The sequence below is a fragment of the Squalius cephalus genome (genome assembly GCF_949319135.1).
Source record: "Squalius cephalus genome assembly, chromosome: 5".
Taxonomy (NCBI): domain Eukaryota; kingdom Metazoa; phylum Chordata; class Actinopteri; order Cypriniformes; family Leuciscidae; genus Squalius; species Squalius cephalus.
Genome location: NC_137126.1, coordinates 45257883 through 45274304, shown reverse-complemented (window position 1 = coordinate 45274304; position 16422 = coordinate 45257883). Strand labels below are relative to the sequence as shown.

Genomic DNA, 16422 nt, shown 5'->3' with positions numbered 1-16422 from the left:
CTCACCAGATACAGATAAATAAAAAATAAAAAAACTATATTAATATCTGGAGTCCCGGGTTCGGGGTCTCACACCTTTTGCATTAACAAAAAGAAAATATTTTAATAATCTTAAATGTGTGTCTGCACTTGTTTAAATAGTTTCCTACAGTACTAACTAAAAAAAATAATAATAATAAACCAGTAAATACAATAAAATATGAAATAGAATTAAGTAATGAATAAAATGAATTGAATGAATGAAAATGAATGAATGAAACAATCAGTTCACTGAACAGTAACTGTATTCACTGAAATTGTTGTTTTGTTTTTAACTTCACTTCAATGTGCACGCATCACTTTGCACACATCACATGAGAATAACTTTGCCTTTTACAAATCACCATTTGAAAACAAAATATATACATTTTATCAATGACAATCAAAGAGAAAAAAATAAAAAAAAAATAAAGAATCAATCAGTTTGTGTGAATGTAATTGACTCAGTTCGTGTGAATGTAATTGACTCAGTTCGTGTGAATGTAATTGACTCAGTTCACTTGGAAATGGAAGTGACTCAGTTCGAGTGGAAATGGAAGTGACTCAGTTCGAGTGGAAATGGAAGTGACTCAGTACAGTTCGTTTGCATGTGAATGCCTACTACAATCTTTGCAGAAATGAACGATGAACGAATCTTTTTTTTTTTTTTTTTTCTCGTGAAGGCAGAGTCCCAGATGACGCAGTTCCTCCACAGTGAAATCCAGCGCGGTTCTCCCGCACTGCGCGAATCCAACACGATCACGGAGCGTTGAAACAATCCACACTAATGCAATAAAACAGTTCAGACATCCATTTAGGAAAATATTGACAACGATGGTTTAGATTAATGATAGCCACACATGTGGCTCACATCTCTCTCTTCAATGAGCTGGCGCGTATGTGACGTCAGCACCCATCACGAAATGCATTTAACAGTCATAACTTTTCAACTCAAAACACTATTCCCATTACACAAATGTGCAAACAAGTTTTAACAAGTATACTTCTACAGCATAAACATTTTACATGTGTTCTATGGCACACTTTATACTCGATTACGAACAGCATTAACCATCCACATTTTCTTATATGAACAAACACCAAATTAAACATTATTTATGAAAATATGAAACAATTGTGACTTACCTAATGCAATAAAACAGTTCAGACATCCATTTAGGAAAATATTGACAACGATGGTTTAGACATAAAATAAAATAATAATAAAAAATATGTCTGAACATTTCATGCATTAGGCTAGGCAAGGAAAAATATAGAATCAAAATAAAAAAAAATCAAACATGAAAAATACATCAAAACACAGCCTCAATTAATTGGGTGGGTTACACACGGACACACAAAGGCCGAGCTTCATCCAGAGTAACGTAGACTTTAAATTTACAATCTGAAGTGCTGTTTAAAGTGTCTAACATTACTGTGTCTATTGGGGTTTCGTTGTGAATGACTGAACTGTTCTACCTATCTCTAAATTCTCCCACTCACACTGACACACTCCTTTTTAGCACACACACATCTGCACGTACACACCCACATACACGCTCACATATCCATGTTCCTAGACAGAAACACACGACCACGTGCTGCTAAAGGCGTGTTCCTACACACACACACACACCTCTTCTTACTACGCTGTCCTTGGACCCACACACAAAGCCATTCTTAAAATCCCCTATTATTCTTTCTTTCTCATCTCTCTCTCTTTTCCTTCTCTTTTACGTTTATTTTTGCTATATTCCTCATTGCGATCGTATATTGTTTTTGTTTATGCATATTTACTCCTGTGTGATTTAAACTAGTATATGTAACCAGTAGTTCGTTTGAATAAACTTTGTTAAATCATTTGAATTGAGATTGCCTGTGTGTTTCAATACTGAGTCCCTGAGTAGTGCAGATTTTTACCTCTTAACGCTCTACGATAAATTTTACTATTGAAAGAAATCTCAAATGGTCTAAAACACCAAGATAATTATTTTCTTGTGGCCACAGAAAAGGAATTGTCTATCAGTGTTAAAGACGTGAGATTTCCGTTCAGATATTGTACATTTTGTGTGCTGGACGTACAGTTCGTACAATAAATGAACATTCTTCAACTTATACCTAAAATTTCCCCAAATTGAACATATTCTACCCGTCTATATCAGTGAGTACTACAAGTAATTGTGTAACCTCTGATATAAGCCGAGGTTTTGACCAATTCCCTATTTGGGAATTCTTTAATTCATGTAAGCAACCTATGCATATTCACATTAATGCTAATTTGAGCTAATTAATTCCCTAACATAAGTCATTGTTGCTACACCTCATAATATAATATCAATCAATCAGTGTTTTTCTAACTGCGGAAAGAGGTCAATAAAACAGCTGGAGAACAATGCCATTTGACAGCATGTTAGTTGGATAGAGTATTTTGCTAAAAATGTGCACTGTATTAAATATTTATTATATTTTTACTTATATCATTAAAATATTGTAACATTGTTATTATAGCGTAGTAAAAAACACATTATATTTCATTTGAGTTGTTATTTTTAACCTTTAATAAAAATACCAGCTGTATGTTTACAGCATTAGGTGAGATATTGTTTTCTTGAGAAATTATTACTATGTATCTACTGTACCTAATATTTATCCAAATGAATAGATATTGAATCAAGATCGGAATCAAATCACAAGATTTGAATTGAAATCATGAAATTTGTGTCAAGCAATAATAAAACAGTAGCCTACCAGTCACTGCATGTGAACATTGTCACATGTTTTCACTAAACTTAACAAAATTCTGTTTAGTTACCAAATGTTTTGACAATCACAATACACATCCTGCTTAAATGTCCGTGTTTGTCTGGACAGAATGTTCAAAATATCTTATTTTCATGAGCATACAAATGTTCTTATTTATTGTTCTATTTATTTTTTACTATTGTACTATTGAGACAATAACAAGTTTGCAGTAATGCAAAGATGTCATTATTTAATTTTGTAAAAAATATAATTTTATATTTATATATATAATATTATATATAAATATTAATATTATAAATATTATATATATATATATATATATTTATTTGAAAACACTGTGCATTTAGTTGTTATTGCTAGTTTGAGTTGAGAAATAGGCCTACGCATTTCAGAATTATCACTAATCTGTGTGTGAATTTTCCTTGAGAACCAAGCAAGTTGACTCATGAAACCATTTGTTTATTATATTGCAATCGCATATCGCAATCGCACTATTGACCTCAATAATCACAATATTACATTTTCCCCAAATCGTGCAGCCCTACTACATACGTGTTTCACATTCTTTTTGTGACAAGAAAACATCCCTACAACTTCTGAAAGTGAACATCAGTGTTTTACTGTAGCAGAAGAAGTGTTATTTTAACATCAGTGTAAACCACTGGGTTTAGGGTTTCAGGAAAGCCTTCATTAGGTTTATTTAACAACAGAAAATGAATAATCAAATGTAGAAATAAAACACTGCTTAGTTTTGACTGTATGAATTAAATATATACTGATTCTTTTTAAAGCTACAAAAGTTATTCAGCCAAGAGCAGTGAGTGATTTTCTCTTTGGGCCCTATTTTAACGATCTGAAACGCAAGTATCAAGCACGAAACGTAAGTAACTTTGTGGGCGGATCTCGGGCGCTCTTGCTATTATACCGGCGGGATAAATGACTCTTGTGCCCGACGCAAATCTAAAATGTGTTGGTCTGAAGTAGCTTCATTACTCATAGGTGTGGTTTGGGCGTAACGTGAAATAAACCAATCAGGGCGACATCTCACATTCTCTATAAGAGCAGGCGCGCTTGATCAATGGCGGATTGCTATTATAACGGCAGATTTGCCAGGCGCGCGCCAGGAGCGGTTCACAGCCGAGGAGACCGACGTTCTCGTCAGGGCCGTAAAAGACAGAGAAGTGACACTGTATGGGGATGGAGAAACCCACCCAAATTAGATTCGGTTAAACAGGCGTATAATGATTTGGGTAAATGTGTAAGCAAGATTTATGCATTTTTTTTCACATCTTCATGGACACAACAATGATTTCCCTTGTGTGTTAATATTAGGGCTGTCAAACGATTAATCGCGATTAATCGCATCCAAAATAAAAGTTTGTTTTTACATAATATGTGTGTGTATGGTGTATAATTATTTTCTATATATAAATACACACACATGCATGTATATATTTAAGAAATATTTGCATGTATATACTGTGTATATATATTTATATTATATATAATTTATATTATATATAAAGATTTTATATATAAATAAATTTTTCTTAAATATATATGCATGTGTGTGTATTATATATAGAAAATAATTATATTCCATACACACACATATATTATGTAAACACAAACTTTTATTTTGGATGCGATTAATCGCGATTAATCGTTTGACAGCCCTAGTTAATATTTTTCCTTGTAATAATGTATGGTTTGCAAAAATGAAAACTGCTGCTTCTGTGTAGATGAGATAAGCAAAGTGTATGCGCGTTGTGCACACGCTACATTGATTATGGCCAAGCATGCGCCCTTAAAATAGCATATGAATAACATGCGCAACGCGCCACTGACTTTAGACTAGGTTTTTCCTGGTCAGTGGTGGAATTGTTTTCTAAACCTGCAAAATAGCACCAGGGAACGTTTGTGCCGGAACACGCCTCCTCTTTGCGCTGAACCGCCCCCGGGAGTGCAAGTGTATTTCCTAGTTTACCGACATGCGTCTGTGGAGGGAAAAGTCTGCTGTACGCGGGTGCAAAATAGGAATGATACATGCGTCGGTGTACAAAGTCAATTGCGCTGGGTGCAAGATAGGGCCCTTAGTCTTTTGTTCATGACCCGTTATTGCAAGCTGTTGCGATATGCATATCGCGATATATACATTTGTGATATTTCGATATTGTGCATAGAGTACCGTAAGTCCGTAGAGTAAAAAACACTAATTTATGTATGCATGTATATTTCCACTATTTATTTTTTTATGTACATTTAAATGTGATATATATTGGAAGGCACTTTGACATTAAAGTCAACATGAAATCACAATGGGTAAAACATTTTTTTATGGAATATTGCAGTATTTATTATAAATGATTTATCTGAGCACATCATCATTTTTTTTCATTCATGTTTCCTCATAATCTTGAGGGTGAGTAAATCTCTTCCTGAGAAGCATCTTCCTCTGCTGCTCTTTCGCATTTATGAAATAATTTCTTATGGCATTTTCTCTGTAAAGTATCATTGTACACAAATTACTGGACCAAGTTAGACTGGTCTCATTTAGCTGGTGAGGCTGGTTGACCAACATGCTCTCAGAAGTGCACACTCATCAGTGACAGTTGAGAGGCACATAACAGGCATGTTTAAAGTCAGGACAGTCATGGGTTAAAAGAGGAAGTTCACTCAAAAAAATGTAATTCTGTCATTCCTCACCCTCATGTCGTTCCAGACCTGTAAGATTTTCGTTCATCTTCGGAACTCAAATGAAGATCTTTTAATGAAATCTGAGAGCTTTCTGTCCCTCCATTGACAGCTACACAACTGACACTTTCAAGCCCCAGAAAGGTAGTAAAGACATCAATAAAGTAATCCATGTGACTCCAGTGGTTTAACCTCAATTTTATGAAGCGCTTTATTTGCGCAAAAAAACAACAACCATAATTTACCACTTTATTTGTAAAATATAAATCTCCATTCACGAGAGCACAACGACACAGGCGTGATGTGTTGACGCAAGAGCAGACGTTGCTGTGTGAATGCGCTTTGGAGATTAATATCTTGTAAATAAAGTGGTAAATTATGTTTTTTTTACACAAACCAAGCACTTGTATCACTTCATAAAATTGAGGTTAAACCACTGGAGTCACATTGATTACTTTACTGATGTCTTGACTACCTTACTGGGGTTTGAAAGTGGTAGTTGCGTAGCTGCCAATGGAGGGACAGAAAGCTCTCAGATTTCATCAAAAAGATATTAATTTGTGTTTCAAAGATGAACGCTTACAAAACAATACAATCACATTTACTACAGCATCAACAGAAAATATGCTAAAAACACCTTAGCAACGCACTGACAACAAATCACGTGACCATAGCATTGTGGTGACAATTTCTGAACATGCAAACACCATTGTTTAAATTTGTGGAGTGTTTGGATGTTGCTATGAACATATTTATTCATATATTTATTTACTCATTTTCTTATAGGGGAGATGAACTTGACTCACAATAAAATCCTGTTGTTCCCAGATGGACAGGTGTTACGGGAGGGTTCCACGGTGATGTTCTGCTGCATTTTTCCCACAGAGACAAATATCACCTCTATGTTCTTCAACAACACCTCTTACAAAGTCATCAACATAAGCCCACAGGTCAAAGCCATTAGAGTGGAAAACATCAACGCCACAAATGGATACGGTGTCAACTTCTTTTACCATTCGGAAATTGATGTAGCAGTGAACTATGTCACTTGTGAGTTCAACTATCCAACTTCATTTTCAAATGGCCCCATATACAGTACAGGCTAAAATATTTCTTACACTATTTCTTTGTAATTATGACAAAGATGCTAGTTTAAAATTATTTTAATATTTAGTACTTTTTTAAATGTATTTAATTACTTACTTAGTCTTAATATTTATAACATAATTCACCTCAGTATGTTACGGATCCCCTAATGGGACATGGTGAAGCAGAAAAATATGAGATGGAGGAATTATTTGTCAATGCTTCTGCATTCACTCGCCAATGTGAACACAAAGTTTCTCGGGGAACGCAAAAGCATTGACGACTTACACTCACCTAAAGGATTATTAGGAACACCTGTTCAATTTCTCATTAATGCAATTATCTAATCAACCAATCACATGGCAGTTGCTTCAATGCATTTAGGGGTGTGGTCCTGGTCAAGACAATCTTCCTGAACTCCAAACTGAATGTCAGAATGGGAAAGAAAGGTGATTTAAGCAATTTTGAGCGTGGCATGGTTGTTGGTGCCAGACGGGCCGGTCTGAGTATTTCACAATCTGCTCAGTTACTGGGATTTTCACGCACAACCATTTCTAGGGTTTACAAAGAATGGTGTGAAAAGGGAAAAACATCCAGTATGCGCCAGTCCTGTGGGCGAAAATGCCTTGTTGATGCTAGAGGTCAGAGGAGAATGGGCCGACTGATTCAAGCTGATAGAAGAGCAACTTTGACTGAAATAACCACTCGTTACAACCGAGGTATGCAGCAAAGCATTTGTGAAGCCACAACACGCACAACCTTGAGGCGGATGGGCTACAACAGCAGAAGACCCCACCGGGTACCACTCATCTCCACTACAAATAGGAAAAAGAGGCTACAATTTGCACGAGCTCACCAAAATTGGACAGTTGAAGACTGGAAAAATGTTGCCTGGTCTGATGAGTCTCGATTTCTGTTGAGACATTCAGATGGTAGAGTCAGAATTTGGCGTAAACGGAATGAGAACATGGATCCATCATGCCTTGTTACCACTGTGCAGGCTGGTGGTGGTGGTGTAATGGTGTGGGGGATGTTTTCTTGGCACACTTTAGGCCCCTTAGTGCCAATTGGGCATCGTTTAAATGCCACGGCCTACCTGAGCATTGTTTCTGACCATGTCCATCCCTTTATGACCACCATGTACCCATCCTCTGATGGCTACTTCCAGCAGGATAATGCACCATGTCACAAAGCTCGAATCATTTCAAATTGGTTTCTTGAACATGACCATGAGTTCACTGTACTAAAATGGCCCCCACAGTCACCAGATCTCAACCCAATAGAGCATCTTTGGGATGTGGTGGAACGGCAGCTTCGTGCCCTGGATGTGCATCCCACAAATCTCCATCAACTGCAAAATGCTATCCTATCAATATGGGCCAACATTCCTAAAGAATGCTTTCAGCACCACCTTGTTGAATCAATGCCATGTAGAATTAAGGCAGTTCTGAAGGCGAAAGGGGGTCAAACACAGTGTTAGTATGGTGTTCCTAATAATCCTTTAGGTGAGTGTATATTTCCTCCCATTTCATTTTTTTTCCACCATCATGTCCCTTTCGGGGCTCCGTAGTATATTAATTGAATAAACCACAATTCATTTTGTGATTCCCGAAGTTCCAAGAATTCTCTTAAAAAAAAGAGAAATATGATTTCAGGTTACATTTTTTTCATTAGATATTTTTAGCACTAATTAAGTTATTGTTTTAATGAATGAAAATGTACATCTTTAAAGGGCATGGTGAAGGAAATAAATATGAGATGGGAGGAAAAATTATTTGTCAATGCTTTTTTATCCTCTTACAAATGTTTTGCGTTCCCTTCAGAAACTTGCCGTTCACTTGCAAAGAACAGAAAAGTTTCTTTGGGGAATGCAAACATTTTACCATCAAAAGCATAGATTTTTTCATCCCAACTCATATTTTTTTCCATCACCATGTCCCTTAGGCCGGGGGTCCTTAAAAATTTACTGTAAATATATATAATAATTTTAAGCTATCTTTTGGAAATTATGAAACTTGATAATTCTTTTTTTTTTAAGCACACTTTTGAAATAAATATTTTTCCACTAAATAAAATATAAAAATATTTAAGACCGAAGACAACTGTAACATTGAAACAAGCATTTTTTTGTAAAGCTGCTTTGAAACTAAATGTTTTGTGAAAAGCGTTATACAAATAAACTTGAGTAGAACTGAACTAAATTAAGAAGCAAAAAAAAAAAAAAAATGCAATAGTAATCCATTACAAACGGAAACATTTCCTTTTAATCATGATGGGAGATTTCTGATTAGAGATTTTAATTTCTGCTAAACCTTGTTCAGTTCCTCCTGAGAAACCTCAGGACTTCAGATGCGAGACCAAAGACATGCGAAACGTCTCCTGCTCGTGGAAAATACGCAGAGCTCCTAATCTATTCGAAAAGCAGAGAAGGATCTACACATTACTAATCAGGTCAGTATGATTTGATCACTACTAAAGAACACAGTGTACTATCTCTATCCTTGTAAGGTTATCTGCAAAATCACCTGCCTAATAAGGCTTTAAAAAAAGGAATATGCAAAAGGGAGAAAAGATCAAAAAGATGTAGTGGTTCAACACAACACCACAAGATGTTCATTTATGCTCTTAAAGGGACAGTCCACCCACAAATGGAAATTCTGACATTATCTCCCCCTCATGTCGTTACAAACTGGTATTGCTTCAAAATATTATGAAGAACGTTTAGGGTTCAAACAACATTGACTTTCATAGATTTTTTTTAAGGACAGATTTTTCAAAATATCTTTTGTGTTTATAAGAAAGTCATACAGGTTTGAAATGACGTAAGTGTGAGTAAGTGATGAAAGAATAGTCATTTCTGGGTGAACGATCCCTTTAACTGTGTTCAGCAGGGCCAAATTCACACTCATTTTAGTTTTGACACATTACGAGTTGAATAAAACTCACTTTTATTCCTGTTCAGTGACTCCAGGGCTGTCCGCTGGGATCCTGAATCAAAATCTGCAGCCTGCAGTTTTGAAGTGGTTCCACAGCAGATCCACTACAACATCACCTTACTTGTGACGAACAGTTTGGGGCGAGAGAGCGAGACCGACATATTCAATATCAAAGACAGAGGTGAATATGAATATGAAAGTGAAGACTAAAATTCATACAGCAGAGTTAGCAGTTTTGAGGGCTCACACTTAAAGATCTGGGTCAGATAAACAAAAGGTTGTAAGATGAAACCTCATGTGAACCATCACAATTGTACCCTAGATCAAGATGCTTTACTTCAGGTTGCAGAGGGATTGGCCTTATTAAGTGAATTTCACATTGCTTTTTAAGGGAATAATGTCAAGATTTTGGGATCACCTCGTTAATTTCTTAACCTTTCAATCTCGCATTAGTTTTTCCAGTCCCTGTGCGTCTTGACGTGGCTGCAGGTGTGTTGGACTCAGTGGTGGTCTTACAGCTGAATGGGAGTTTCAAAGGACTTCTTTTGAGTTGCCAGATTGAAATTGAACCAAGAGTGCCAATAGAGGTAATGCATCACATTAAAGGTATAGTTCTCCTAAAAATATAAATTCAGTCATCAATTACTCGCCATCATGTCCCATAAAACCCATAAGACTTTTGTTCATCTTCAGAACACAAATGAAGATATTTTTTAATGAAATCTGAGAGATTAAAGTCTATTCACCCAAAACTTCACTTCAAGACGTTCATAAAGAGATTGTAAAAGAAATCCATATGAATCAAGCTATCACTTTAAGGTGTTTTTTTCTTTTCTTGTTTCACAACATGTTTTTGTGTCTTTATGTTTTCAAATAATGTTGTGGCATCTGAAATACGTCAAGAGGGAGTTTCAAAAGATCTATTAACCTCTCGTGAAACCAGACTCGCCACATCAGATAAAGTCAATGATCTTAACTGAAATGTTGAGGTACGTCCTGTTTTGTTCTCTTACAGGAGTTAGATAAGAATGGATCTGACTCAGTGCAGAATTACACATTCAGACTCCAGAACCTGAAGCCCAGCACGCAGTACTCCACTAGGGGACGCTGTGCAGTTCAGGGGAACAACTGGGGGCAATGGACAGAACAAAGGTCATTCACCACAGGTAAAGTCATGGAGAATCATCACTAATAATAGATAGAGAACTAAGGGGTTTTCATACTAGGGTCCATGGAAATGTATAGAAACACATACATAAACACACATATATACATACACATTTACAAACTTACAGTGAGGAAAATAAGTATTTGAACACCCTGCTATTTTGCAAGTTCTCCCACTTAGAAATCATGGAGCGGTCTGAAATTGTCATCGTAGGTGCATGTCCACTGTGAGAGACATAATCTAAAAAAAAACCAGAAATCACAATGTATGATTTTTTAACTATTTATTTGTATGATACAGCTGCAAATAAGTATTTGAACACCTGTCTATCAGCTAGAATTCTGACCCTCAAAGACCTGTCTGCCTTTAAAATGTCCACCTCCACTCCATTTATTATCCTAAATTAGATCTTTAGGTCTTAATTAGATCTTCAATCTTGTAATGGTTAGAGGAGGCAGAGCGCAAAGATAAAAGTCGAACTGCCAGGAGAAATAAAGTTTTTAATTTTGTATCCAGTAAATGGATACATGTCATTAGATATCTAGAGAACTTAAATTTATATGATAAGGATTGAAGGAGCAAGCAGCCATAAGTCTGTGTGTGCGACTTGGGGATTTAGATATGATATACAGGTGCTGGTCATAAAATTAGAATATCATCAAAAAGTTGATTTATTTCAAGAATTCAACTTAACAGGTGAAACTAATATATTATATAGACTCATTACATGCAAAGTGAGATATTTCAAGCCTTTATTTGTTATAATTTTGATGATTATGGCTTACAGCTTATGAAACCCACGAAATCAAAATCCCAGAAAATTTGAATATTACATGAAATCACACAGTAATTACACAGTGATACCATGGTCATTGAACCAGGTTTTGGTTCTTTTGGCAGTGTGGGCCGGTGCAAATCCTGCTGGAAAATGAAGGAAGCATGAAGTGCTCTGAACATGTCCTGGTAGACGGCTGCGTTGACTCTGGATTTAATAAAGCACAGTGGACCAAAGTCCTCTTTTCTGATGAGAGCAAGTTTTGCATCTCATTTGGAAACCAAGGTCCCAGAGTCTGGAGGAAGAATGGAGAGGCACACAATCCAAGATGCTTGAAGTCCAGTGTGAAGTTTCCACAGTCTGTGTTGGTTTGGGGAGCCATGTCATCGGCTGGTGTTGGTCCACTGTGCTGTCCACTCAACGCAGCCGTCTACCAGGACATTTCCAGAGCACTTCATGCTTCCTTCAGCAGACAAGCTTTATGGAGATGCTGACTTCATTTTCCAGCAGGATTTGCACCGGCCCACACTGCCAAAAGAACCAAAACCTGGTTCAATGACCATGGGATTACTGTGTAATTACTGTGTGATTTCATGTAATATTCAAATTTTCTGGGATTTTGATTTCGTGGGTTTCATAAGCTGTAAGCCATAATCATCAAAATTATTACAAATAAAGGCTTGAAATATCTCACTTTGCATGTAATGAGTCTATATAATATATTAGTTTCACCTGTTAAGTTGAATTCTTGAAATAAATCAACTTTTTGATGATATTCTAATTTTATGACCAGCACCTGTATATAATATTTTGGTTTCTGTAAAACAGCAGAGATAAGTGGGACTGAGACAATAATGATAATACTTGTATCTGCAGACTAACCATTTTGAGAAGAAATATAGTAGAAAAATGTATGTTATGAAAAAAAAATTTCTGATAGAATTTATGGAACAATTTATGAACGCCTGTTAAGTCAAATTAAGTTGAAATGATATGAAAAGTGAGTTTCAGATAAAAATAAGGCGGCATTGAGTATGATTAACAGGGATTAACGTGATATAAAGATAAGGAATGATTCATTAAAGGGATACTTCACCTCTGGGAAGATGAATGTGTATTTAAAATAGGTCATTTAAGTAGAAGAAATGTGAAGAAATTTTTGAATTTGGAGCTTTCTAGACTGAGAAAAGCCAGAAAATGTATTTTTGGCTTATGTGGATGAAAGACAACAACTCCCAGAATGCACTTGCTTCGCTGCCTTAGGAGGCCACGCCTACCGGTAAGAGTGCGTAGTTTAAAACAACAAAGCTAGCCTACGTGATGAGTTTGCGAGTGATTTAGAGATCGTCCAAAATGTCCGGGATTCGGCTTTTGCGTTCTACAGTCGCCATTCATCATGTTTACTGTGGCGAGCAGGACGAGGCTGACGGCCGCGGGAGAACAGCGCGAGGCCGGTGGCGTGATTACTGAGACGCGCCGGGTCTCGCATCTCTCACGGAGGAGCGGGAATTTTTCTTAGCAATGGTAAAACGCACATCAACCGATCACTTGTTTAGCGTTCATGTAAACACTACATTCAGATTCACCAATCGGAATGAATTCAGTTAGATTGAAAGGTGTGCATGTAAACAATGAATGGCGACCGCAGAAAGCAAAAGCTGAATCCCGGACATTTTGAACGATCTCGCCCGCCGGACAAGTCCGGGAAAAGGAGGATGGTTACTTACTCAGCTTTCTCCTACTATTCAGCTTTCTCCACAGAACAAGAGCCTGCTAGCTTAGCTTCCAAAGAAAGACGGCTGACACTGTGTAGGCTACATTCTGAGTGAGATCCCACCTCCTATGGGCGGGCTGAAAACATGCGGAACAACGCCATCTACTGGCTGTAGTCTTTAGCCTCTGTCCAGAAAATCCTATTTTTTGTCTGGAAAAAATCCTCCGATGACGCAAAAATCGTCATTTTGCGTCATCGGAGGATTTTTTCCAGACAAAAAATACATAAATCTCTTGTCTCCGGGGGATATGAGGGTGGAAAGCATGGTATTTCGAAAATACTACAGGTTTTCTACTAATACAAAGCTTAATGCTAAATCCTGAAGTAACCCTTTAAGTAGAATGGGGAACAATTCTATATATGGTGGCATTTATGATTGTAGACGATGTCTGTATTTAATATCTGAGGAGTGACTGAGGGTCCAGCTATGCTGGGAGTACAGCAACAGTGCTTGCTTATTTAGCCCGGCTTCCGGATGTTGAATATGTACTTTTCTTGTAATCAGTGTTGTTGATGATAATACCAAATTAGTATTAGATAATACCATTTTGTTGACATTAAGTCATTGAAGGAAAAATTTGTCTGTTTTATAAAGGAAATTATGGGTTGGGGATAATTTCCCTGCACAAGTGTGACTAAAGTTAAACTGAAACTTTGGGAACACCGCTTAGAATATTTTGAGCATTTCCTTGCAGCTTATGAAAATTAATGTGCTGCCAGTGATAATGATGAAGATTATGATTTGGCTATTGTGATAAAACCCGCCACTGGTGAACTGTAAAAGAATAAAGAGAACCACTCCATCCATCTTCATTTGAGATCAGCAATCAACTGTTTACATTCCTGATTGGGACACACTGCTTCAAGGGTGTGCAGTAAGTTGGAGCCGTTTGCAAGCTCAATGATCAAACTATAGACAAGGTGTCTGTTGCTGTAGTTGAGGCTGCACACGAACCCACCAGATGACAGAGAGGGTTTTAATTATGGTCAGCAGGGCCATTTAGCCCGTAATTGTAAATGACTACTCAGAAGGTGAGAAAATGTGAAAGTAACAGAAATTTCTGGTATTAATGTGGGTTTGAAAGTAGAGCAGTGTTTAAATGACGATATCAAAGTTTTCGTCTGAGAAAGAATAAGAGATAAAAACAAGGTCAAAAGATTGAAGTCTTAAGGGAATCCTTTTGGAGGAAAGATCTTTAATAATATTTTTCATAAGTGAATTGATGAATACAGGTTGATGTAAAATTACAGATAATGACTAAAAATATGAGTTGCAAAATACATAAAAGTAACTAAAGGAATGATTGTGTGTTAATGGAACACTTTAAAAAGAGTTTAGATGATATAGAGAGACTAATCTCACGGATGATTTACAATGATAACTGCAAAAGATCCATCACAAGCGGTGAGTGCTAGCCTCCTCAAAGTTAGTGTGAATCCTAATTGCAGATTGATAAACTCCTAGAAAAAAACATTGAAGTAATTGAGAACTTGACAACTAAAATTGAGATGAAATGCATAAGCAGTATTACTGGATTAACAGTTGCTAAATGTAAAATGTATAGAAAGGCATCTGATTAAACAAACAGCTTGTTAGTGTTTTGAACGTGGAGGAATAGTGTTGACCATGAAAGAACTAGGAGCTGATGTTTTGCTTTCAAAGATAAGCTTGTGATTGGCTGAAACAGTTTGCTTATCTGAATCTGGTGCTGTGGCTGAAACGGCCAGAGACACAATCTGAGTGGAAATTTGTAATGTCTAAATTCCCTGTTGTGGGCAAAAGACAAATGTAAAATATGGTTGTTTGAAAATACATGTAAATTCTGGCAAAGATGCCTTACGCTGGGCTAGAGTTAAAAGATGGTAGATAAAGTTTGATTTTAGAAGTTTATGAGAGTACAGTGTACCAGTCCTGAATGCCAGAGAGAGAGTAGAGGGCAGGTTTCATCAAACTTGACAGGTTTATTGCCCTCAAAGCCCCGCCCCTTTTGACCGCGAGAATATTCCCACGCTAGCTCCTCCCACTTATGGGGTGTACGTACACCGTGGGAAAATCGGACTTGTGTCACGCCTCCTTATGAACATCTGAAGCGTGATTTCTAAACAGTGTATATTAAAACTTTTTAAGAAATGTGCAATAAAAACATAGTCAGAGATAAGATCAGTGTTTTTATTAAAGAAGACAGGTGTACATTCATCACTTTTAAAACGTTAAAACAACAGTGAAATAAGTTAAAATTACATTTTTCTCTAAAAAAAGAGTTATTAAAAAATGAGTTAGTGTTATTTTAAGATGTTAAAACATTAAAACAAGTTAAGAGAGATTTTTCGTTTACAAAAACATAATTTTGAAAAAAATTGTAAGCATTTAACTTTCAGACAGTATTTGTAAAACTTTTACATAAAACACAAACATTGTTAAAAAGCTTTGGGTTTTTACATACCATTTGTTAAAGGACTGTTAAACACCTGTCAGTGTTTCCTTGTGCTGGAGCAGTGTAAAAGAACGTCCACTCAGTCCGGAGGTCAGTCAGGAATGACAATTGTGAGACCTGCACAGAGTCCGGAGATGGCTCCGCCCCTACCCCCTCCCACAACAGGTGTTCCGTGGGAAAACCCAGCAGCTCCTTTTCACTTCCCAAATAGAAAAACACGACCGGTCAGTTCGCTGTCCGAACTTAAATGACCACTGAAAAAGTGTGTAATGGGTCAAAGAGACCACACCCCCTAACACACCCCTCTCAAAGCTGAGAGGCCAATTTCGATTTAAGGGCGTCCCTAAAATGACATCACACTCGGGGGGAATCCCCCTCCCTCCCTTTCCCCCTCCCACAGTGACAGCTAGTGTTTAACAGTTGATTTATTCTTTTATAAAAACTATTCCATAGGGAATATTTCACACACACACACACACACACATACACACACACACACACCTTACTCTAATTCAGATTATTTCTGTATCATTTAGATATTTTTTTTTTATTTCCTTTTCTAAATGTTTTAATACTACTTGTTTTTTTTTATCTATGCTTTTTTGTACATCTTTTTGTAAACCACTTTGAACATCCATATGAAATGTAGTAAATACATTTATGCTTTCCAGTGTCTATATGTCACAGATGGTTTAAAAGTTTAGACCATAGCGTTTTTAGGTTATACACCACAAAACGCCCACACCCACCCACACACACACACACACAAACAAA

At 36.7% G+C, this 16422-nt stretch overlaps 1 protein-coding gene across 1 annotated transcript in view; it reads left to right on the top strand.

The window, feature by feature from the left end:
- Nucleotides 1-16422, top strand: part of LOC307159247 (leukemia inhibitory factor receptor-like) — a 30476-nt gene that overhangs the window by 5530 nt on the left and 8524 nt on the right. Inside the window, exons 5-9 of the mRNA XM_079872506.1 lie at nucleotides 6303-6524; nucleotides 8882-9011; nucleotides 9523-9677; nucleotides 9950-10083; nucleotides 10512-10662. Of these exons, the coding sequence (XP_079728632.1) occupies nucleotides 6303-6524; nucleotides 8882-9011; nucleotides 9523-9677; nucleotides 9950-10083; nucleotides 10512-10662 (792 nt within the window). The remainder of the gene's footprint in view (nucleotides 1-6302; nucleotides 6525-8881; nucleotides 9012-9522; nucleotides 9678-9949; nucleotides 10084-10511; nucleotides 10663-16422) is intronic.